General features: G+C 38.7%; 1 protein-coding gene across 4 annotated transcripts in view; it reads right to left on the reverse strand.

Moving 5' to 3' along the window:
* MARCHF1 (membrane associated ring-CH-type finger 1) overlaps positions 1 to 23,189 on the reverse strand; it is a 116,898-nt gene extending 93,709 nt beyond the window's left edge. Inside the window, exons 1-2 of one of the 4 annotated variants that reach the window (XM_023736621.1) lie at positions 22,800 to 23,189; positions 19,611 to 22,521 (exon numbers count right to left, since the gene is read on the reverse strand). In XM_023736621.1, the coding sequence (XP_023592389.1) occupies positions 21,639 to 22,521; positions 22,800 to 22,999 (1,083 nt within the window). In that variant the 5' untranslated portion in view covers positions 23,000 to 23,189 and the 3' untranslated portion in view covers positions 19,611 to 21,638. Of the gene's footprint in view, positions 1 to 19,610 lie in introns of those variants that run through there. The other 3 variants (XM_023736623.1, XM_023736624.1, XM_023736622.1) reach the window with 3 other exon arrangements.
* Between the last annotated feature and the right edge of the window lie 2,654 nt (positions 23,190 to 25,843).

Here is a 25,843-nt window from a genome sequence, read left to right on the forward strand (position 1 = left end):
AGTTCTTACAAAACATATATAATATGTATGTGGTTCTTGAAATATATATATGTATATATTGGAGCTGTGGTGGTGCAGTGGTTAACAGCTACAATTGCTAACCAAAAGGTTGGCAGTATATAGTATATATCGTTCTTGAAATATATATATTTGAAAAGATGATTCTTGAAATATGTATACATATTTTAAATATATATAGCTCTTATATATATTTAGGATCCCTAGTGGCACAGCAGTTAAGATCTTGGCCGCTAACCAAAAGGTCAGCAGTACAAATCCACCAGCCGCTCCTTGGAAACCCTATGGGGGCAGTTCTACTCTGTCCCATAGGGTCGCTATGAGTCAGAATTGACTCGACGGCAACGGGTTTTATATATATTTAAGAACCAGATACATAAATATATATATATTTAACATTTAAATGTTAAATATATATATATTTATGTATCTGGTTCTTAAATATATATAAAACCCGTTGCCGTCGAGTCAATTCTGACTCATAGCGACCCTATGGGACAGAGTAGAACTGCCCCCATAGGGTTTCCAAGGAGCGGCTGGTGGATTTGTACTGCTGACCTTTTGGTTAGCGGCCAAGATCTTAACTGCTGTGCCACTAGGGATCCTAAATATATATAAGAGCTATATATATTTAAAATATGTATACATATTTCAAGAATCATCTTTTCAAATATATATATTTCAAGAACGATATATACTATATACTGCCAACCTTTTGGTTAGCAATTGTAGCTGTTAACCACTGCACCACCACAGCTCCAATATATACATATATATATTTCAAGAACCATACCATATATAGATATATGTATATATAGTTCTTGATGTATATATTTTATTTGAAAGTATGGTTCTTGAAATACGTATTATAAATATTAAGCCTATATATATACTCATGATTTATATATATTTATATATTACGAAGCATACTTTTGGCAGCAGGTGCACTTGGCCAACTTCTACATTCTGGACACACTAGAATGGAGCCTAAGGGTGAGCAACTGGTGCAAATTATTTCTTCTCAGCTCCTCAAACCAACTTTAGTGGCGCAAATGGTTAAGCATTCGACTACGAGCAGAAAGGTTGGTGGTTCGAACCCCCTCAGAGGCTCCTTAGAGGACTGGCCTGGTGATGTGCTACTGAAAGCTCACAGCTTGAAAATCCTATGGAGCAGTTCTACTCTGCACACGGTGGCCGTGAGTCAGAGCTGACCCGATGACCACTAATAACAACTACACACACACACACCCACACACACACACACACACCCCTATATCCTCTAGGTGTCAATTCATTCATCTGAGATTGGGCTAAAGATCAGGGGTTCCTCAATCCTGGCTGCTCATTAAAATGATAAGGTGATCTGGGGTGATTTTCACAATGTACCCGCGCTGAGACCACATTTCCAGTGGGATCTGGATGGGTCCTTGACAGCAATATTTACTTTTTTACTTTCCCAGGTGAGTCTAGCAGCCAAGGTTGAGAACCACTGGATAATATGATCTCTCAGGTCCTTTCTTCCGCTAAGGTGGGACAGTTCTGAGGATCCGGAGGGCTGATTAGAGCCAGGATTCTTCTGATGCTTTGGATATTCTGACAACGTATACAGCTCCTATTTTCATCCGGCCATTTTTTTTTCTTTCCTCATTCCTCCTTTACTTCTCCATTGCTACCATTTACAGTGGGGCAGAACATTTTAGTGAGAGAGGCATAGTCTAGTTTAGATCAAAGAGTCTCTAAAATAAAGGTATCAGAATTTGTTAAGGTGAGGCTCAGAAGGGCCAAACAAGAATAAGACAGTGTGAAACTAGGCAGAAAATAGAAAGATGTTGACAATCACTTGCTGGGCAACCTTGAGGGAGGGAAGGAAGAAAGTTCTCAGTATAATATCCAAAGTAAAATTCATCTCCAAGAAGCTTCCTCAAACACAGGAACTTCTGTATTGTGGCAGATTCGGTTCTGCATAAACCTGGAAGTGCACGAAGGGGAACTAACAGACTCCTGGAGCCATTGTGCCTGACAGACTCAGGAAGGAGGACAGGGTGGTGAGTTTCAGACTGTCAGACCACCCAGGATGAAAGACAGCTTGCTGAGCCTTTTGCAGGGGCATTTTAAATTCTGAACCAAATTAGATACTGGTATTTAAATTTACCTATGTCTGAGGACGCTTGCAGAAGATTTAAAATAAATTTATAACTACCCTGCAGAGGTTATAAGGAAGGTGAGAACCTAAATATGGTAATTAGAAATGAGGAACTGTTCAAGCTATAAATAAACGCGCGTATACAAATCATGACTTGGTAGCAACAACAACCTTGCACAATACTCATCGGGTTATATATACAGTGTTTGTTTTCAGTTTAGGTAAGTATAGAGGGGACCTGAATTTAAGACACACACAATGGCTAATAAGATGAATTTGTATGAGTGAGAGAAGAGAGAGGGTGGGTTTTGTTTTGTTTTGTTTCAGACAGAGAAGAGAATTGCATATTGCTAGACAGATATAAGTTCATTAAAGATAGCACCTAATTCAAAATAACTGTAATTCTGAACACGCACTGTTCTGAAGTGAAGAAGTACATAAGCTCTACCTAATTAATATTCCTTCTTTTCAGTATCTGAACTTCAATATCATTCAATATAATGCAACAAAACTGGAAGTTATCAAAGAAAATAACTGTAGTAAAGTATAAACAGCCTCATAATATGTAAATACTGACTTAAATGACTGAAAGAGCATCACACTTCTATCTATTTTGCCTGAAATTTTCTGAGGTTGAAAAATTCCTGATTTATATTCAAATCTACTTTAATATGTTTTTTTTAAGTAGGGAAATGTTTATTTTTTCTTTTTCCTTTTCTAAATGAGCAATTTGTTAAATAATTGGCCTGCAGAACACAGGCTATTTCCAAAAACCAGAGTGACCCATTTAGTCAAATTTAAAGGAAATTAATCAATCCACTTGGGCTTGATCATGTAAGATAATTTACCAGTCAAGATAATCAGTATTATTGATGACACTGTCATTCCATTCCTAGAAAGATTACCTCCTAAATTGAGAATAATTGGGGAGGAGGGACCCAAAACTGCTAAGAAAAAGGCACGTCTTTAAAAGACACAAAGATATAGAAATGCTATTTCTACAATCCTTTCAAGTTTTTTTTCATAAGTTATATATATGTGTGTATATATATGTATATCTACATAGAAACTCACTGCCATCTGGTCAGTTCTGACTCATAGCAACCCTTTAGGGCAGAGCAGAACTGCCCCCACTGGGGTTTCCAAGGCTGTTATCTTTACAGAAGCAGACTGCCACATCTTTCACCTGTGGAGCAGCTGCTGCGTTCAAACCACCAAACTTTTGGTTAGCTGCCGAGCACTACATATATATATATATATATATATGTGTATGTATCTATATATACACACACCTACTCCTCACTTATTGACTGTCTCATTAGCCTACATTTCGTATTTATGACAATAGTAAAAAATCTACTGTCTGACTATTTTGCGCATTAACAACGTACGTCTGAAAGTTATGAGCGCCAAAGGGCGAGGCAGGAGTAACGCTGGCTGTGATGGTTAAGTTTATGTGTCATCTTGGCTGAACCATGATTCTCAGTGATTTGGCAGTTGTGTAATGATGTAGTTTGGCAGTTATGTAATCATGTAGTAATCCTCCATTTTGTGATATGATGTGGCCATCCTCCATTTTTGCAATAACACCAATTTTCACATAAAGACCTGATCTTTGGAACCTAACCATGTTGATAAATGGGTGTATATTTCATTTTTTTTGTTCATTCTTTGTTTGAGAAATCCTTACTCTGTCAAATAAAGTAGCATAGTATATATTTGAATTTCTACTGAGGACTGCAATGAATGAAATTGCTCATTTCAAGAAACAAAGTTAGTTCTAAGACATAGTATCATATTTGTTAGGCATCTTATTCTCCTCATTTTATGTTCATATAAATGAGCAGAAAGTCATTTTAACTCTTCTAAGTTTGACCACTCCAAGTAAAGGGAAAGCAAGGGCTGAAAGTGAGACCTTATAACTCTATGTTGAGTAATCCCAAGTTAACTCACCTCTGGCAGGTTACCAACAATATTTATATAGGTATTTTCTACCAACTCAGCTGTTATTAAAATGAGTAGGAGAAAGGTTGCTTTAATTCCAGTAAGACTCAGCAAAACAAAGGCAAAGACACACAAGGAAGAGAATAAATTTTCAAACTTTTATAAGGGTCTGTTACCTCCTGGAAAAGATTACTTCCCACTTAGGGTGACCTTTCTCACTTGAATATAGAAGACTCTGAACAGCTCATCTTTTATCCATGGAATGGACTTTGACACTAAAATGTTAATCTAATTTTTGTACAAAAAAGTAATAGAAGTAACAGAATTAGTAACAAAAGCTGAAATAAATCTGTTAATAAGTGAATATAAATCTAGGACCAACATGTAGAAAATGAAAGGAGGCAAGCTAATTAAATATTAGAAGGAAAGTTCTCACAGTTAGAGACTCTGAAAGGAAAGATGTTACTCCAGAAAATAGTGTGTCCAAAGGAGAGATAGATGGTAATGTGTGCAGATGCTCTAACGGTGCTCAGAGGGCAAATGGGAGAGTGACCGAGATGATCTGAGAATCTATGAACCCAGTCTTCCCAAGGTCTGAAATAATTGCCTGAAAGCTTAAGGTAAAGAGAAGTATAACATTTTTTTTCTTTAAATAACTATTGAAAGCAAAACCACTCACTGAACTGTTATTTTATTTTAAAAATATTTCTCTTACTTTTTAAATTTCAAGTTTATCTGGAGATTCCTATATAAAAGTGTCCTAAATGTGAAAAATAGATTTTTCACGATGTCACTCTGTCAGGTCTATGTTCAACTGCCTTCCATGTTTGAATCTGCATCTGAAGGATGCAGTGTAGAAGTACATTGCACCTCCTGCAGTCTGAAGTTCTCATAATTTCATGGGGAATATCAACAGGGATTCCAACCATATCTTATCGCGTTGAGCATTGCCACACTTAGTAAAAATAAATACAGGATGCTCAGTTAAATCTGAACTTCAGATAAACAACTACTTTTTTAGAATGGGCATGCCCCTCCCAAACTATTGGTTGTTTATTTGTTGTTGAGGTGCCTGTAACCAACCCCTTTACTCCATCAGAAAATTTTACAATATATAAACCTATACACTAATATACAAAGATAAGTTGTAGGAAGACGTCAAGGACATCATATATGAAGAAAGAAAAAGGTCATTAAAAAGACAGGGAAGAAAGAAAGGATCAAAACAGATGTCAGAAGAGACTCTGAAACTTGCTCTTGAACGTAGAGTAGCTAAAGTGAATGGAAGAAATGATGAAGTAGAAGAGCTGAACAGAAGATTTCAAAGGGCAGCTTGAGAAGACAAAGTAAAGTATTATAATAAAAAGTGCAAAGACCTGGAGTTAGAAAACCAAAAAGGAAGAACACGTTCAGTATTTCTCACGCTGAAAGAACTGAAGAAAAATTCAAGCCTTGGTTGCAATTTTGAAGGATTCTGTGGGCAAAATATTGAACGACGCAGGAAGCATCAAAGGAAGATGGAAGGAATATACGAAGTCACTGTGCCAGAAAGAATTGGTTGATGTTCAACCATTTTAGGAAGTAGCATATGATCAAGAACCTATGGTACTGAAGGAAGAAGTCCAAGCTACACTGAAGGCATTGGTGAAAAACAGCCTCCAGGAATTGACAGAATACCAATTGAGATGATTCAACAAACATGTGCAACACTGGAAGTGCTCATTTTTCTATGCCAAGAAATCTGGAACACAGCTACCTGGCCAACTGACTGGAAGAGATCCATATTTGTCCCCATTCCAAAGAAAGGTAGTATAATGGAATGAGAAAACTATCAAACAATATCATTATTATCATACACAAGTAAAATTTTGCTGAAGATCATTCAAAAGCTGCAGTATATCGACAGGGAACTGCCAGAAATTCAAGTCAAATTCAGAAGAGGACGTGGAACCAGGGATATCATTGTTGATGTCAGATGGATCCTGGCTGAAAGCAGAAAATACCAGAAAGATGTGTACCTGTGTTTTATTCACTATGCAAAGAAAAGGCATTTGACTGTGTGCATCATAACAAATTATGGATAACATTTTGAAGAATGGGAATTCCAGAACACTTAATTGTGCTCACGAGGAACCAGTACAGAGATCAACAGGCAGTTGTTTTAACAGAAAAAGGGGATACTGCATAGTTTAAAGTAAGGAAAGGTGTATGTCAGGGTCGTATCCTTTCACCGTACCTATTCAGTCTGTATGTTAAGTAAATCTGAGAAGCTGGACTCTATGAAGAAGAACAGGGTATCAAGATTGGAGGAAGATGCATTAATAGCCCGTGTTTTGCAGATGACACAATGTTGCTTGCTGAAAGTGAAGAGGGCTTGAAGCACTTACTGATGAAAATCAAAGACCACAGCCTGCAGTGTGGATTACACCTCAACATAAAGAAAACAAAAATCCTCACAACTGGACCAGTAAACAAAACATGATAAACAGAGAAAATATTGAAGTTGTCAAGGATTTTATTTTACTTGAATCCACAATCAACACTCATGGAAGCAGCAGCCAAGAAATGAAACGATGTACTGCACTGGGCAAATCTGCTGTAAAAGACCTTTTTAAAGTGTTACAAAGCAAAGATGTTACTCTGAGGACTAAGGTGCACCTGAACCAAGCTATGGTATTTTCAATCACCTCACATGAATGCAAAAGCTGGACAATGAATAAGGAAGAACAAAGGAGAAATGATGCATTTGAATTACAGTATTGGCAAAGAATATTGAATATGCATGGACTGCCGGAGGAATGAACAAATCTGTCTTGGAAAAAGTACATCCAGAAAGCTCCTCAGAAGCGAGGATGGTGAGGCTTCATCTCACCTACTCTGGACATGCTATCAGGAGGGACCAGTCCCTGGAGAAGGACATCATGCTTGGTAAAGTAGAAGGTTAATGAAAGAAAGGAAGACCCTCAACAAGATGGACTGACACAGTGGCTGCAACGATGAGCTCAAGCATAGCGGTGATCGTGAGCATGGTGCGGACCTGGCAGTATTTTGTTCTATTGTACATAGGGTTGCTATGAGTCGGAACTACCTTAAGGGCACCTAATAACAACAACACACACATCTATCATTTCTTCTTTATTTCTGTTGCAAAGAAGGACATTCCTATTTTGCTTGCCATGGCCAGTACTTTTACTTTGTGTTTTGGATCCCATCCACTCCTACCTTCTCTGTGGGACTTTAGTAAATAAACTTTTCTCTCAATTTTCTTCATCTTTAGCTTCTCAGTCTGTTCTTAAGGGATCCTCTAAATTAAAGAAAAATGGCCTTGAACTCATCTGTTCCTTCACTTACTATTCTCTTTGTTTCCTTCAGATTGTCCTAAATTTTTCTACTTCTTCAGCCATTTTGCTCTTTCCCTCTATGGGTTTTCTTCCCCCTTCAGGCCATTAAATGTTGCTATTCCATAGGATTCTTCAGATCCCTTATCTTCTTGGTTTACATCCTGTTGATGAGGCATCTGAACAATTACCTCCTCTATGCTCAAGACTTCCTAATCTTTATCTAAATTCTAGATAACTGTTCTGAAATCTAAACCAGTTTCACTGAGTCGATTCTGACTCATGGAGACTTCACGTGTGTCAGAGTAGAACTGTGCTTTGTAGGGCTTTCAATGGCTGACTTTTCAGAAGTATTAGGCCATTTTTCTGAGGTGCCTCTAGGTGGACTCGAACCTCCTACCTTTTGGTTAACAACCGAGCGCATTAAAAATCTAGACCCTTATATATAACTGCCTCCTGGATATCTCTGTTTGAATATTTGTCTTGCACTTCAAAGTATCCTGTCAAAAACGAAACTATCTTTCTCTTTTAAATGTGTCTCAGAAGCAATGTTTTCTGTTAGTAGTAAATGGTATGTAATGGTACTGTAGTCTACCTACTTTTCTAAATCAGAAACCCGTAAACAAATACATACACAATTTATCATCAAATCCTGTTCAATTTCTTTCAAAACATTTAAAACATCTATCCACTTCTTTTTATTCTCCTAGCCACTGTCCCAATGGCATTCTAATTGGTCTCCTTGGCTTTGATCTTGCCCTCTCAAATCTATTTCCCAACAGAAGCTTGAGTGATCTTCTAAAACACAGAAGTGATAGTCATTCTACTGATTAAAAGCCCGCAGGAGCTTGTCATTTGGACAAAGTCCAAACTCCTAAAGATTGCACATAAGGAATTGCATGATTGGTTGTCATTCCTCCTTGCTCTGGCCACATGGAAATCCTTTTTACCATATATCTCACTCATTTCTGGGTGTTCACACATGCCATTTCCTTTTTTTGGAACAGGTTATCCTTCCTGCTTGACTCACTTCTTTGGATTTCTCCTTACTTACCTCCTCAGGCAAACCTGCTTTGTTATAGTAGATGCAATGTTTTTCTTTAGCTTTATTCTTGGAATTATTTTATTTTTATCTTTTTACAGTTGCCTGTTTAATTATTCATTTTACCAATTGGAATCTAAGCTCACAAAGAGTGTGAGCATTATTGTCTTTTCCAGGGAATTTCCAGCTTCTGTGACATTGCCTTGACACAGAGCAAATTCCCATGAATAAATGAGTACACAGATATGATGAGAAAGGGTCTGTTTAAAATAAAAGTCTCTTATGATCTCAGGCCTATTATAAAAAACTTATCTAACTCAATCTTACAAATGCTGACGCTTTGTCAAAAAGCATAATCTTGTTGCTCTGGAACAGCAGTCTTCTGCTATGAACTTTTGAGCTTTGGGAAATTTTCTGCACCATTCTCCCACACCCAGTTTAAAATTATTGCAACTTGTAACAGTAAAATGAGTCATAATATAGATTATTTTTATCATTTTCTCATTCAATTTCTCCTAAAAATCTTTCTTAGTGAAGAAACGAAAATATGCGTAACATATGTGAAAGCTATAGCATGATAATATAAATTAAACCCTCAAATCCACCAAACAACCCAAACTAGAACTAGAACATTACCAGGAGTTAACATTTATCCTTTGGGCTCTTCCTCTTTTAAAGAAACCATTGATGGAATTCAATATGCCTTATTTGTTTTACCCTGCACAACTCAATTCCCATTATCATCTCTATGGTTTTTACAAGTTTCCTCTCTTAGTGTTCACTGATCACATTCCAAAAGTGCTGTTTGAGCAATTATACTAAATTCCAGAATTGTTGTGAGTACTATGGAGGGCACAAAACAGGTGTAAGACATGCTCTCCTTTTTTAAGGAGTTTCTCCTGTAGAGAAAAGATTACTACCACACATGAAAGTATTAGACAGTAATGGAATACTAAATATATGGTAGTGACTTTAATGCTGACGAGAATTCCAAGGAAGAAAAGATCACAGTACACCAGAATAGTTTTGGAAAAGCTTCATGGAGGAAGAGAAAACGAACTGAATCTTGAAGCATGCTTAAATATGGTCAGTTGGAGAAGTGGAGAAAGACATTTAGGAGGGGAATGGCATCAGATGGTGGGGTAGTGAAGAGTTACTGATTTTTGTCCCCCTGCTCATAAATCTTTCACTTCTTCTGGTGCTTGTACTTCACTTTTCATTGTTGAAATGTCCTTTCTTCAATACATATGGTTTTGATGGGATTGCCAATAGCTGTATTTTAAATCCGTTCTTCCCTCTTAAGGATTTGGTCCAAGCATAATGCCCCATGCCTCTGGTGACAGGGATTGACCTAAGGATATGTATGTGACCTAAGGCAGGCTAATAATAGTCCTTCCCTGGAATTTCATGTATGAATGTTTCAAGAGAACATTTCTCTTTTCTGTTAGGTCACTGCTGGGAAAATGAAAGCCTCAACTATGCCTTCCTTCTTGCTATATAGAGGAAGCTTCTCTGTAGTTAGAGCAAATAAGGACAAGACACAGAAAAGGGGAGACAGGGAGAGAGAGAGAGAGAGAGAGAGATTCATACTGTTTGAGTCTCTGAATGAGACCTTCTCTACCCCTGGATTTCCTGTTTCTGTATTCAATGCACCTCTTAAGCTCATTTGAATTGGTTTCTGTCATTTTTACTTGGAAAAGTACTGACCAAAACAGGCAGTAGGCTAGAGGGTTGGTATGGGGAGAGAATGGAAGTATGGAGAAGCCACGGAGTGAAACACAGACAATGAGAAAGAAGCCAGGTCAGAAGCAATATATGGAGGAAGAAAATGATAGGACTAATTGGAAAGTGGATATAGCCAATGTAGAAGAAAAAAGAGTCTAAGACTGTGGAAATTAAAGGGATTTGTGGAGCCACTGACAAATGGGAGTAATCTCTCTCCCTTCCTTCCTTTCCTTTCTCCCACCCACCTAGCCCTATGTTCCACCTGCCCTCCCTTCTTGATGAGTTGTGCTGTACCGCTCATCTAGAGAGCCTCTAGCACACAGCTTCCCCAGGTCTGCGCTGCCCCCACAGGCTGGCTCCCTCCGCATCATATTTTTTATTTTTCTTTATCTTTTCCCTTCTCTCGTTTACTTTTCCCTCCCACATTCCCACAGGCCCTGTGCTGCTTCTGCCTCTTCCTGACTGGCTGTGCTGCACTGCAAAGAGAGAGAGACATCATCTGGCTGCCACCCCATTCTGCCCCACCCCCATGGCCAGCTCCCTCAGCACATATTTATTTTTTGATGTTGTTTTTGTTTGTTTGTTTCTTCTCTCTCTTTCCCTTCTTTCCTTTCTCCTGCCCATCTAGTTCCGTGTGCTGCCCATGCCCCTTCTTGACAGGTGGAGCTTCACCATACGCACTCGGTCTGCCATACCCCCACCTGCCAAATCCTACCATACCTCCATCTTATTTAGTTTTTTTAAAAATTTTTTTCCTTCATTTTTTTTCGCTTCTATTTCTCTCTCTTCTTTCCCTGAACCACTTAGCTCCACACATCACAACCTCTCCATTCCCTCCTGCCTATCTGCACCATGTGCCCAGCACCACACCCCTGAGCAGCACCAGCATGGACCACCAGACCCTGCCCTGCACCGTCCACCAGCCCCATCCCATTGGCCCCAGTATGTGCCCCTTACCCCCACTGGACCTGCCCTGCTGCACCATAGCTGATGGACTGGCTCTGCCCACCTGGACAAGGTGGTAAGTATTGTGCCCACAGACAAGCAAGCAGCAAAGCATGCCCAGCCCACCTGTCCAGACATAATCAAACAAAACAAACAAAAAAAAAGGACAAAACAAATAAATCTACTGTCAATAAATGGAGAAAATAATTTCTGAATGTCCCAAAGACAGCAGACAATATCAAAACATATAAAAAACAGGACAGGATGGCTTCAGAAAGCAACCAAAACAAAACACCAGGTGACCTTCTGGTAGAAGAAAAGGCACTGGAACTACCTGATAGGGAATTCGAAACTCTAATATTCAGGGCTTTCCAAGAGAAGAAGGAAAATGCAGACAAAAATAAAGAAAATATAGACAAAATCATGGAAAATACAGACAAAATCAGGGTAAATACAAACAAAGCAATGGAAGAATTCAGGAAAACAATACAGGAACAAAATATCAAAATAAACAAACATCTAGAAATCATGCACAAACAGAAATTAGAAATCCAAAATATAAACAACAATATTTCAGATATGGACAGTGCAATAGAAGATTTTAGGAGCAAATTTGAAACTATGGAAGACAGGATCAGCAAAATTGAAGACAAATCCTTGGATGTCAGTTTATTTGAGGAAAGTTCAGGGAAAAGAATGAAGAAACCCTGAGAATGATGTGGGATATAATCAAAAGCAAAAATCTGTGTATGATCGGAGTTCCAGAACAGGGGGAGAAAATGGAAAACATAGAGAGGATCACTGAAGATTTTCTGACAGAAAACTTCCCTAATATCATGAAAGATGAAAAGCTGACCATCTAAGAAACTCAACAAACCACGTAGAGGATAGACCCCAAAAGAAAATTACCAAGACATATCATAATCACACTCACTAAAACCAAAGAAAGACTCCTCAGAGCAGCTTGAGAAAAATGAAAAATCACATACAAAGGAGAAATGATAAGACTAAGCTCTGATTACTCAGCAGAAACCATGCAGATAAGAAGGCAATGAGATGATATATATAAAACCTTAAAAGAAAAATACTGTCAACCAAAAATAATATATGCTGCAAAACTCTCACTTAAGTACAATGGTGAAATTAGGATATTTCCAGATAAACAGTAATTAAAGGAATATGTAATAACCAAACCAAACTTACAAGAATTACTAAAGGGAGTTCTTTGGTTAAAGAACCAACAACATCAGACAACAACCTAAATCTAGGACACAGGACAGCATCAGCCAGATACCAACCTAGGTAATGAACTCTCAGGATAAAACAAAACTAAAAGATTTACAACAGGGAACCAGAGAGGTCAATCTGTAAATGACAACAGCAGAACAATAAAACGGTATAAACGATACAGGTATAGAACTTTCAAATGGAGAAGAAGTGAAGGCGATATCAAGTAATAAAAGACTGGCTTAAATTTAGGAAGGTGGGGTAGATTTCAAGGCAGCCACAAAGAAAGTTAACAAATCTACGCATCAAAATAAAGAAGAAAAATATAAAGTCTCAGTAAAAACAAAATCTATGAAAAAGGAAGAAATGAAGGAAAAAATCCACAAACAAAAGTAATTCAGCACAGAAGAGTAAGAAGAACAAAGAAAACATCACCACCAAAAAAAAGCACTATCAAATGACAACAATAAACTCACACCTATCAATAATGACACTGAATGTAAATGGTTTAAAGCACCCATAAAGAGACAGAGTGATAGAATGGACAAAAAAACAGTACCCGTCAGTATGCTGTCTATAAGAGATCTACCTTAGAAACAAAGACATAAATATATTAAACATCAAAGGATGGAAGAAAATATATCAAAGCAAACAGCAACCAAAAAAGAGCAGGAGTGGCAATACCAATCTCAGATAAAATAGACTTTAAAACAAAACCCATCATAAAAGACAAAGAAAGACATTATAATATAATGATTAAAGGGACCATCCACCATGAGGACATAACCATGATAAATATCTACACACCCAATGACAGGGCTCCAAAATACATAACACAAAATCTAACAGCACTGAAAAGAGAAATTGACAGTTCTACAATAATAGTAGGAGACTTCAACACACCACCCTCAGTAAAGGATAGAATATCTAGACAGAAACTCAACAAAGATACAGAAGATCTAAAGGCCACAATCAACAAACTTGACCTCATAAACATACACAGAACACTCCACCCAACGGCAGCAAAGCACACACTCTTTTCCCATGCACATGGAATGTTATACAGAATAGATCACATCTTAGGCCACAAAGCAACCCTCAACAAAATAGAAAACATTGAGCTAATACAAAGCATCTTCTCTGATCACAGCACCATAAAAGTAGAAATCAATAACAGGAAGAGCAAAGAAAAAAAAATCAAATACATGGAAACTGAATAACACCTTGCTTAAAAACCACTGGGTAATAGAAGAAATCAAAGATGGAATAAAAAATTCCTAGAATCAGATGAGAATGAAAGTACATCATACCAAAACTTTTGGAACACAGCACGGGCAGTGCTCCGAGGTCAATTTGTAGCAATAGGCACACACATCAAAAAAGAAGGGACAGAATGAAAACATTAACTATACAACTTGGACAAACAGAAAGAGAACAGCAAAAGAAGCCTATAGAAAAACAATAGAAAGAATCAACAAAACCAAAAGCTGGTTCTTTGAAAGGATCGACAGAATTGACAAACTATTGGCCAACCTGACAAAAGAAAAACAGGAGAGGAAGCAAATAACCCAAATAAGAAATGAAATGGTGGACATTACAACAGACCCAACTAAAATAAAAAGGATCGTAACAGAGTACTATGAAAAACTATACTCCAACAAATTTGAAAACCTTGAGATAATGGACAAATTTCTAGAAACACACTACCTACCTAAACTAACACAAACCGAGTTTGAAAATCTGAACAGACTCATAACGAGAGAAGAGATTGAAAAGATAATTTTAAAAAAACCTCCTAACAACAACAACAACAAAAACCCTGGCCCAGATGGCTTCACTGAAGAATTCTACCAACCACTCAGAGAAGAGCTTGCACCAGTACTACTCAAATTATTTTAGAACATAGAAAGGAAAGGGATACTTCCAAATTCATTGTATGAAGCCAGCATTACCCTGATACCAAAATCAGACAAAGACACCACAAAAGAGAAAATTACAAACCAATATCTCTCATGAATATAAATGCAAAAATTCTCAGCAAAATTCTAGCCAATAGAATTCAGCATCATATATATTAAAAAAAAAAAAAGAAACACAACTAAATGGGATTCATATAGATATGCAAGGATGGTTCAACATTAGAAAATCAATCATTGTAATCCATCACATAAAAAAAAAAACAAAAGAATCACATGATCATCTCAATCAATGCAGAAAAGGCATTTGACAAAGTCCAAAACACATTCCTGATAAAAAATCTCAATAAAATAGGTATAGAAAGGAAATTCCTCAACATAATAAAGGGCATTTATACAAAACCAACAGCCAGCATCATTCTTAAATGGAGAGAGGCTGAAAACACTCGCCCTGAGAAAAAGAACAAGACAAGGATACCCTTTACCACCACTCCTATTTAACATTGTGCTGGAAGTCCTAGCTAGGGCAATAAGGCAAGAAAAGGAAATAAAGGGCATCCAAGTTGGTAAGGAAGGAATAAAACTATCCTTATTTGCAGATGATATAATACTATCCACAGAGAACCTAAAAGACTCCACAAGAAAACTACTGGAACTAATAGAAAGATTCAGCAGAGTAGCAAGATACAAGATAAATATACAAAAATCAGTTGGATTTCTATATACCAATAAAAAGAACTATGAAAAGGAAGTCAGGAAAGCAATACCATTTATAATAGCCCCTAAAAAAGTAAAATACTTAGGAATAAATCTAACCAGGGACAGAAAAGACCTATACAAAAAAAACAAAAAACAAAAAACTACAAAATACTACTAAAGAAACCAAAAGAGGTTTACGTAAATAGAAAAATATACCATGCTCATGGATAAGTGGACTCAACATTGTGAAAATGTCAATTCTACCCAAAGCAATCTACAAATACAATGCAATACTGATCCAAATACCAAAAGCGTTCTTTAACGAGATGGAAAAACTAATCATTAACTTTGTAGGGAAAGGAAAGAAGCCCCAGATAAGTAAAGCACTCTTGAAGAAGAATAAAGTAGGAGGCCTCGCACCACCTGACCTCAGAACCTACTCTACAGCTACAGTAGTCAGAACAGCCTGGTGCTGGTACAATGACAGACACATTGACCAATGCAACAGAATTGAGAACCCAGATGTAAATCCATCCACCTGATCTTCAACAAAGGCCCAAAGTCCATCAAATGGTGAAAAGACCATCTTTTTAATAAATGGTGCTGGCAAAACTGGATGTCCATCTGCAAAAAAATGAAACAGGACCCATACTTCACAGCATACACAAAAACGAATTCAAAACGACCTAAATATAAAACCAAAAACTATAAAGATCATAGAAGAAAAAATAGGGTCAACACTAAAGGCCCTAATACAAGGCATAAATAGGATACAAACCATAACTAACAATATACAAACACCAGAAAATGAGCTAGATGACTTGGATCTTCTGAAAAGTAAACACTTAACGTTCATCAAAGGACTTCACCAAAAGAGTAAAAAGAGAATCTACAGACTGGGAAATAATTTTTGGCTTTGACAGATCTGACAAAGTTCTAATCTCTAAAATATACAGGAAAATCCAACACCTTTACAACAAAAAGACAATCCAATTAAAAAATGGGCAAAGGATATGAACAGATACTTCACCAAAGAAGACATTCAGGTGGCTAACATCGTGGGGTTGGCAACCAATGTCACAAAACAATATGAGAAACTAATTTGCTCTGTAAATCTTCATCTAAAGCACAATTAAAAAAAAAAAGTGAAAAAGAAATGGGAGTAGTTAGCATGAGGAAGTGAGATTGAAGGAAAATGGCAGCCAGACCAGGACATGCGGGTTCCCAGTGAAGCTGGGACTTTGTCAGCCCATGTAAAATGTGACATAACCCACTCTATACTGGTATGACAGTGTGAAATCCAGGCAAGTAATCTAATTATGCTTTGTGTCTGCATTTATAATATGACAGAAAATTATAAACACCTATACTTCTGTTTCCCTAACATCTTTTCAATTCCTTTTCCCCCTGTCCCCCTAAAGCTCAGGAGAGTTTGTAGCATTGAACAGTGGTTCTCAAAGGGCTGTCCCTGCATCAGCAGCATCAGGATCACCTGGGAACATTTTAGAAATGCAAAGTCGTGGGCCCTACCCCATACAGAGGGTATTAGAAACTCTGGAGCTGGTGCAGTGATCTGTCTTTTAGCCAGCCATCTAGCTGATACTGGTGCATGCTGAGGTTTGAGACCCGCTGGGATGGACTGTTCTTTACATGGTGGTTCTACAACAGCTGAGGTAATCTTCCCGTTAGTGCTCTGACTTCACGTGTTAAGAATAACTCCCTTAATAAAAAACACTTTCCCTAAATCTAATTAATAAAAGCAGCAGTAAAAAAAAATCAAAGGATGTATTGCATTGGACAAATCTGCTGCTAAAGAAATCTTTAAAGTTCTAAAAAGCAAAGATGTCTCTTTGAGAAGTAAGGTGTGCCTGACTCAAGCCATGGTCTTTTCAATCACCTTGCGTGCATGTGAAAGCTGGACAATGAAAAAAGAAGACAGACAAAAAAATCGTGCATTTGAATCGTGGTGTTGGCAAATAATATTGGCTATACCATGGGCTGTCTGATGAACAAACAAATCAGTGTTAGAAGAAATGCAACTGGAAGGCTCCTTAGAAATGAGATTGGTGAAATTTTGTCATGCTTACTCTGGACATGTCAAAGGAAAGGCCAATTGTTAGAAAAGGACATCATGTTTGGTAAAGTAGAGGGTCAGCGAAAGCGAGGAAAACCCTCAGTGATACAGATGGACAGAGTAGCCCCCTCAGCAATAGGCTCACACATGTCAAAGATTATGGAGATGGCGCAGGGCAGGGCAATGGTCCGTTCTGTTTTATATAAGCGTGCCGTGAGTCGAGCCGACTTGACTGCAACTAATGACAACAACTTATTAAAAAAACTGCGTGTTGCGCACATGCTATCTGCCAGGCACGGCTCTAGGCACTTTGGATACTGCAGTGAACAAATACGACACAGCTAATCGCAAAAATAACTAAAAGTTAACAATTAAAGATCAAGCTATGGAGTGGCTGGCAGGATGCCTGAATGATGGCTAGGGTATCAGGAAGATACTCCTAAAGACACGACATTGAAGCTGAGATTGGAAGAATGAGTGAAGTTAATCTGGTAAAGGGCAGAGAGGGGCCAGTCTGAAGGCATTCCAGGCCCCAGGCACTTTCAGGGAACTGAAATTAACTAGCCTGAATAAAACCAGCTGGGACTCACGGGGACCCCATGTGCGTCAGAGTAGAATCGTGCTCCACGGGGTTTTCAATGGTTGATTTTTGGGGAATAGATTGCGAGGCCTTTCTTCCAAGGTGTCTCTGGGTGGACTGGAACCTGCAATCTTTCTGTTAGCAGCCTGAATAGATCATTGTTACTGATGGACATTGACATGGGAGAGGCAGATCTGATAGACCATACAGGGACTTGTAAATTGCATTAAAGATCTTGAACTTTCCACTGAGGACAATTAACAGGCCATTGGAAAGTTTCCGTCAGGAGACAACATGATCTGACTTTTTTTGTTTAATGTAATTTTTCTGTAAGTAAGGGAACACTTTACAATAGCAGTCGTTTAAATTCCCTCTAAGTTATAATTGGCTAACGGAGACAATTTCTCTGAATAAGGCTTGGATGAGGGTGGGGCGGAGGGTCCGTGAGGGGAATAAACGGCAGGAACAGAAAAGGGGAAAGAACTTAGAAGCTCTTCTGCTTTGCGGTTGTGACTAAGATGGGTCCTGAAGCAGCAGGAATGGGTGCTCAGCTCAACTGCTTCTTCTCTCACGGCCATCCTCCTCCTTAGACGGGGGCCCTGGGGCTCGAGCGGTGCCCGTTTGATGGCTTTGCTCCTCTGTATGATCTCAGCTACAGAGTTAATTCACTTTCCCAGCGTCACCATCACCTTTCTGAGAACGATTCCCAAATCTGTACGTCCTCCTTGCAAAGATGTTTAGTAACTTTGCGCTATTGCCCCGGGCTTATACATCATGGTAAAGACAATTGCACACGCGTAACTATTTCGTGTCGCGATGTGTATAGTTCATTAATGACTGAAAAATGACACAGCTCCAGCCCTGACTGACGGCTCCCCTGAGGGTAAGTCCCAAGTTGCTTAATGTCTCTGGACAGCTGACCTTGGAATGTCATTGTAACCACAAATTGCCTGTCTGCAACTCACCATCTCTCTCCCAAACCAACTTCCCTTGGACCTTTCCTGCCTTTGTCAGTAACGTCAGCGTTTGCCAGTTCCGTGTTTTGCAGACATCCTCGACTCCTCTGTCTTCAGCTGGCCCCACTTCCAAGGATTAAGATTGCTCCTATTCGCTCAGCAGGAGTCCCTAGGTGGTGCAGATGGTAAAGTGCTCGACCACTAACTGAAAGGTTGGCTATTTGAACGCACCCAGAAGTGCCTCGGAAGAAAGGCCTGGCAATCTGCTTCTAAACGATCAGTCTTGAAAGCCCTATGGAGCACAGTTCTACTCTGCAACATACGGGGGTGCCATGAGTCAGAATCGACTGATGGGAACTGGTTTGGTTTGGTTATTCACTTGGTGGAACGCTCATGCAATGTATTCCTCCCGTCCATTGCTCATTTTTATCCTAATCCTTCTTACCTCTTGGTGAAATTCTCCCATCATATCACAGCCTGTTCTCTGAAATCCAGGTTTCTTTCCTGGTACACCCTCAAGAGCATAGGTGGCTATGATACCCTTCATCAAGCCTGTTTTATTTAGCAAAGGATTTTGCATAATAAATATTTTTCTTTTGCAGTGGAACTTTTTTTTTTTTAAGAATTACATAGAACTCTACTACAGAAGAGATGATCATGAAGCTCTCTTGTTAAAGGTGGGCTGGAAGGAGCACAATCCCCTTGACCTGCCCTCAACTTCTGAAGTAGCCTTCTTGGAACTCAAGAGGCCCACTGAGACAGTTTTAAAACACAGATGTACAGAATACCCTTCAACGCCTTGGAATGCTATGTACACTTTCTTCACAATCTTTTTTTTTAAAATTAGTTTTTTTAATCTATGCAAATCTTCCAACTTAGTCACACAAGTTCACGTGAAGCTCTTAAACACACACTGCTCATTCCCTCACCCCTGTATGGGGTGAAGGTATCCCCCTGCTTGAATGCCTGGAACATCATCTGTGCATCTCTGCCCATCTAAATTCTCCTTTGCTCATCTCCCGTCCCACCTCTTCTTGAGGAGCTTCTGTGTCGTCCCAGCTCAGAGATTTCTCTTCAGATTCCTGCAGTATTTCTGCTTACTTACCACTGTTCTTATATTCATCCCTCCCACTTGATAATAGGCTACTTAAAGGAAGGATCAAGTCTTTTACCACTTTCTATCCTCAGCATCTAGATAATATGCTGCCTATAGTATTCACTTAGTATATTTTGATGATAACCCGCACCAAGAAATAATACCTATGGTCCCATTGATCTCACGTTCATTGACAGAAGTCAAGGTTAAATACCGTGTCTTTGGAAACGTTCCTTCAGAACGATGCTTCTAAGACAGGAAAGCCAGTCAGTGTGACCTTAATTGCAAGCATTGTTTTTTCTCCAACCACCATTAAAACACTACTACCTCCTTTGGCTGTCTTTCATTAAATTATGCTGGAAGTAGACTTAGGAAATGACAACAGGTAGTTGCAAATGGGGATTTCTTGGGCTAGAAAGAGAAGTAGCGGTCTAGACTAGCCTAATCTTTCAGCAAAAATCATGTACCAAAGATTACAAGAAACTTACATTAAAATACAAATCAAATTGCACCACTTCCCTTTTAAAACCTAATGTTTCAAGAATAGACTTCAAAGCCCTTAGCCTGTTTCACATGGCTCTGTATGGCCTGGTCCCTCTCCACCTTCCCCTTGTCATCTCTACAACCCATCCCCTCACTCACCACACCCTGGCCACGATAGCAAGCTCTCACTTCCCTGAATTGCCAAGTCCTTCTCTCTCCTTGACTTCATGCTATTAGCTCTCTCTGCCAGGATGCCCTTCCCACACTTGTTTCCTTGATCAGCTCCTGTGGTCCTTTGAGTCTCAGTCTGTTTGTCATTTCCTCTGAATTCTTCTCTGATCTAACCTGAATAGGTTAGGCGTCCTTGTCATATGCTCTCATATTCCCTATTACAATTGTGATTATATATTAACTGTGAAATAGTCTATTTTGTGTCTGTGCTCTCCATTAGATTGTAATGTCTACGGCAGCAGAAATGATACAATTCTTAGGCACTCTGCTATTTTCAAAGTCTAGAATAATGCCTGATAATAAGAGATGTTTCATAAATGAATAAATAAATGAACATTTTATGAATGACCATCTTATAAACATTTCCGAGAAAGATATCATTCTAATGTTATTCACATTAGGAGCTTCATTCTCTTCTTATTGTGCCCTGGACAGCATCCTCTGGGTCACCTGATTCACATGAAATGTCCATATATGTTTATAAAGTAATTTCAACTTTCAGGAGAGCAAACCGAAACCACCAATCACTGTACAACAAAACTTCACTTGCTCCCAGACAAAATCAACTTAATCAACTTAAATGATTTGGTATAATATGGAAATTTAAACAGACTTGTTTTATTTAAAATTGTCTCATTTATGCATACCAACATAGATATTCCTGCATTAAGTTCTTTTGAAACGCAAATGTAAGCAAGAAAGCAGTCTCATAAGCTATGAAATTTCTACAAATGGAAACTCTTTAGTACATAATTATCACTAAAGTTAATATTGTCTCTTTCCCTAAAGGCCCCAGTAACCCTGTTGATATGTCCACACCCTGTTTCTATGTCCTTTCAGTCTCGAATCATTCTGCGGAGTTAGACAATTGGAGAACAAATTAGTATCAACGGCAGAAGAAATCTTTCTGATACAAAAATCTGACCTGAAATGACCCAAGCCTTGAATAGCTTTCTGTCAGGGGGCTAACAGTTCACCCTATATCTGCATCGAAGAGTCTAAGGTTCATACACTCTCATTCAGATTTCCTCCACTTTCTTGTCTTAACTAGAATGGGTTTAAGACTAAACTGGTTTCTCAGTTCCCTTAGCAACACAAGTAATTCTCATTAAAAGAAAGAGAAGGCGAAACCTAATGCTATTCTGCAACAGCTTACAAACCCATGGATACCTCTGCAGCGTTCTCATACCCACCTTTTCTCATTTATCACTTACTATCCAATCAGACAAAGAGCAGTATGGATACATGTTTTGCTTGGAGAATAGGTGTCAAACACACACCTAACTCATAGCAGAAAGAAATATATTTGTAGGACATCAAGTCTTTCTCAGTAGTGACTGACCTGCATACTTCTAAATTATCAGCCCCATCATCACAGGTGGCAGGAGGCTTCTGAACAGAGTTATTCACCTGGAGCCCTGTATCATCCGCATGCTTGCCAACTTCTGGAACTTCCAAAGGTTCGCTGCTGGAATCTCTCTCGCAAAATCTTTTATTGATTGTTTCATTTTGCCTAAAACTAGGCAAGAGCTGAGGGTCTCTCTGGTGGTATCTACCTTTGTTTTCCTCATGGATCCTTGAGTATCTCTTAGTCTCAAAGGATTCTCTAGGCAGGGAGAGACTGCATTCTTGGCACCTCCTGCCTTCTCTTCTCTGATTGAAAGAGCAACTCTCACATTGGATCTGCTCTTGTTGCTTTGTAGCTTTGGTTCCCAAATCAGCAAGTTCAATTCTATTAGGAGTGGAAGACCCATCCAAGTTTCCACAAGGCTTATTGTTATTTATCCTTCGTCTTCGTGACAGTCTGAACTTAACTTGGGCTCTTCTTTTAGCCTGAATCCAATGACTCTCATCTGTGGAAGATGAACCTGAAGAATCTGTATGAAGCTCACTCCATCTAGGGTTTGAGATCTGGAGGTGACAATCATTTCTCCTCCCTTTCATTTGTTCGTCTGCATGCTCATATCTCTCTGAGGCCCTTTTCCTCCTCCTAGGCCTCTGTTTTAATGGTTTTTTACCAGACTCCTTTCTAGCAGGGCTCAGCACAACGACAGGGGTATAATGCTCAAATGCATCTTCTGACATGTCATGCAAGATGGCAGATCTGGACAAAGCAGCAGGCAGAGGATGGGAAATGGGAATGGAGAAGAAAGCCATGGAAAAAGAGAGAGAGAGAAAGATGAAAATGACAGCATGGACCAAAGTTGGTAAATAAAGATCAACTGAAGAAAATGAAATAAAGGAAACAAAATAAGCCAGCATAAATTGTGCATGGACAATGTAAGGCAGAAGCAACAGACACATAGTCTCAGAATATAAACTAGGAATATAAAACACCGATCTAAAAGAAATACTGAACAAGATCATTTGCTCAGCACTTACCTGCAGATGTCCTGAGTAGATGGACAGACAGACAACCGTGACTGGCTCCTGGGAGCTGTTCCTGTCGTTGGGCTGCTTGCCTGGAGAAACAAGTTAGATAATTTGGCATCTTGGTTCAGGTAATACATAGTTGATATCTTACTTTTTTTCCACATATTTAAAAAATTACAACAAATGCGACTGCCAGTCATGTTGCTCATAACGCAGCTCACAGAATACAGGAAGTTAGAGTGTTTGGTTTGCAAAAGTAAAACTTATTTGAGGAACTTGGAACAGCTGAGAAGCTGTACCACTTTGCTGTTGCTTCATTTGTGAGAGAGGAAGACAATTCCTATTCTACTTACTGTAAACATTTGAGTGGAATGGTTCCATTTGCCTTGAAACAAATGAGTAGCACTTGAAGATCTTATGTCACAAGAATGATAATAATCTGGGAAGCCAGAATAATTGAATAGCCAGTGATACTGTCTGGAGTTAACATTAATTCAGGTCAAGATCATATGAGATAATATATTTGGAAATACTTTATAATATTTAAAAGCCTACAGTTATTGCTATTACTACTTGCCCTTGAAATAAATAAAATCTATCCATCACAGCACTATTGACCTTTCATATCTTTTAACCCTGTCACCATACTGAGTATAAGAAAAAACAAACAAAAAAACCCATTGCCATTGAGTCGATTCTGACTCATAGCGGCCCTGTAGGACAGAGTAGAACTGCCCCAGAGGGTTTCTGAGGCTGTGATTTTACTGAAGCAGACTAACACACATCTTTCTCCTGAGGAGCAGCTGGTGGGTTCGAACTGCTGTCTTTTCATTCAGCAGATGAGTGCTTCACCACTGTACCACTAGGGCTCCTTGAGTCTAAGAGAGTCTGAAATAATTCAGATCATTGGTACCGGGTTCAGCACATTTCACTAAATTCCTACCTTCAAAGAACATCATCTTCTTCACTCTATTTGACTTCTTTATCCTTTTATGTTTAATACAGATGAAGATGATAATAATAAATCAAAAAGCAGAATCTACTGAGGATTTACTGTGTGCCAAGCATTGTGCTGTGCCCTACTCTACCATGCCTTTAATCTTACAATTATCTTATAAGTGAGAAATAATAATAACTAACAATTTTGAGTGAATATTATGTGCCACTCACTCTTCTAAGCATTTTTAATATATTTATTCATTAATAGTCACAAGAAACTTATTTGGTAATTACTATGAATATTTTCATGTTACAGATGAGGAAACTGAGAAATAGAGGCTGTTTCTGACTAGTAGTAAGTGGTAGAACAGAGATTTGGACCAGGAATCTGGCTCTGATATCTGTTCTCTTATTCATCAGGAAGTACAGCTTCTCCTCCTTCACACAGGAGGAAACCAGGAGAGTCTTGGTTCCATATTCAGACCTATCTGATTGTACAGACGAAATACACCATATTGCCACCAAGAAAATAATAGTAATGGTAGAGAGACTGACCTCAAATTTCTAAATCGTTCTAAAAGTTTCCTTATTAGCGATATACAGAGACAATTGTAGGATACAGAGAAAGAGAAACTAAGTCTAACTCAAGAGGTCAGAAAAACTTTCAAGAGGAGGTGTGGTAGGCTGAATAATGGTCTTCTCAAAATGTCCATGGAATCCCTAGGTGGTACAAATGGTTAACTTGCTCAGCTGCTAACTGAAAGTTTGGAGGTTTGCGTCCACTCAGAGGTGCCTGTCAAAAAAAAGCCTGATGATCTACCTCTGAAATATCAGCCTTTGAAAACTATATGCACAGTTATACTCTGACACATACGGGGTGGCCATGAGTGATAGCCAACTTGACTGCAACTGGTTTAACTGGTAAAGATGTCTACATCTTAATCCCTGGACCCTGTGAATATATTACCTTACAGGGTAAAAGTGACTTGGCAAATGTGATTAAGTTAAGGATTTTGAAACAGGAGATTATCCTGGATTATCTAGGTGAGGGAAACACAAGTGGCTTTATAAGAGGAAGGTAGTAGAGTGAGGGTCAGAGGGAGAGAGAGAGAAGATGTAAAGTTGAGAGGAGAGGGTGTAAAGGAGAGAAGATGTTACACTGCTGGCTTTGAAGATGAAGGAAGTGGCCCTGAGTCAAGGGATGCAGGTGGCTTCTATAGACTGGAAAAGGCAAGGAAATGGATTCTCCCCTAGACCCTCCAGAAGGAATGCAGCCCTGCGGACACCTTGATTTTTAGCTTAGTGAACCTGTGTCAGATTTCTCACCTCCAGAACTGTAAGATAATAAATTCATGTTGTTTTAAGCCCCCGTATTTGTGGTAACTTGTTATAGCAGCCACAGGAAACTGATACAGGAGGTAACACTTTAGTTTAAGGCAAACAGTAGTTAGCAAAAAAGTGATTGAAATATTCCAGTGAGCTGAGAGGAAGTATGACACTCTCAATACGCTCTAATACACTTCCATACATCTGCACGGCTCTGAGTTACACTTTTCTGAGTATTATCCATGAACATTGCGTATTTTTTTCATCCTCAAACATCAGTCCATGCTCAGTTAATTCCTCGAACATCTGTATCAAAACTCACTTCCTTCAGCATTTTTTTTTTCCAGATTAATGTCATCTCGCTCTGCATCTTTGGAATATAGCTAATTTTTATAAAACGTAAGCATTTCTGTGCTCAATTAGTAAGCACTAACTTCCATTACACTGTGCACTTCTACTCTGAGTGCATCTACAGTGGTCAGTAAGGAGCTCTGAATATGATAGGCACTGAGTAAAGGTCATCTGTGAAGTTCGTTACTAACTCTCTTGTTTAAAAAAGCAATGCAGCTCATAAGTGGAATCATTATTATTGATGTGATGCTAACAATAAGTGGATATTACTCAATAAAATTCTAGCGAACAGAATTCAGCATCATATCAAAAAAATAATACACCATGACCAAGTGGGATTCATACCAGGTATGCAAGGATGGTTCAACATTAGAAAATCAGTCAACGTAATCCACCACATAAACAAAATAAAAGAATCACATGATCATCTCAATAGA

Source organism: Trichechus manatus, unplaced genomic scaffold (genome assembly GCF_000243295.1).
Source record: "Trichechus manatus latirostris isolate Lorelei unplaced genomic scaffold, TriManLat1.0 scaffold00089, whole genome shotgun sequence".
NCBI lineage: Eukaryota > Metazoa > Chordata > Mammalia > Sirenia > Trichechidae > Trichechus > Trichechus manatus.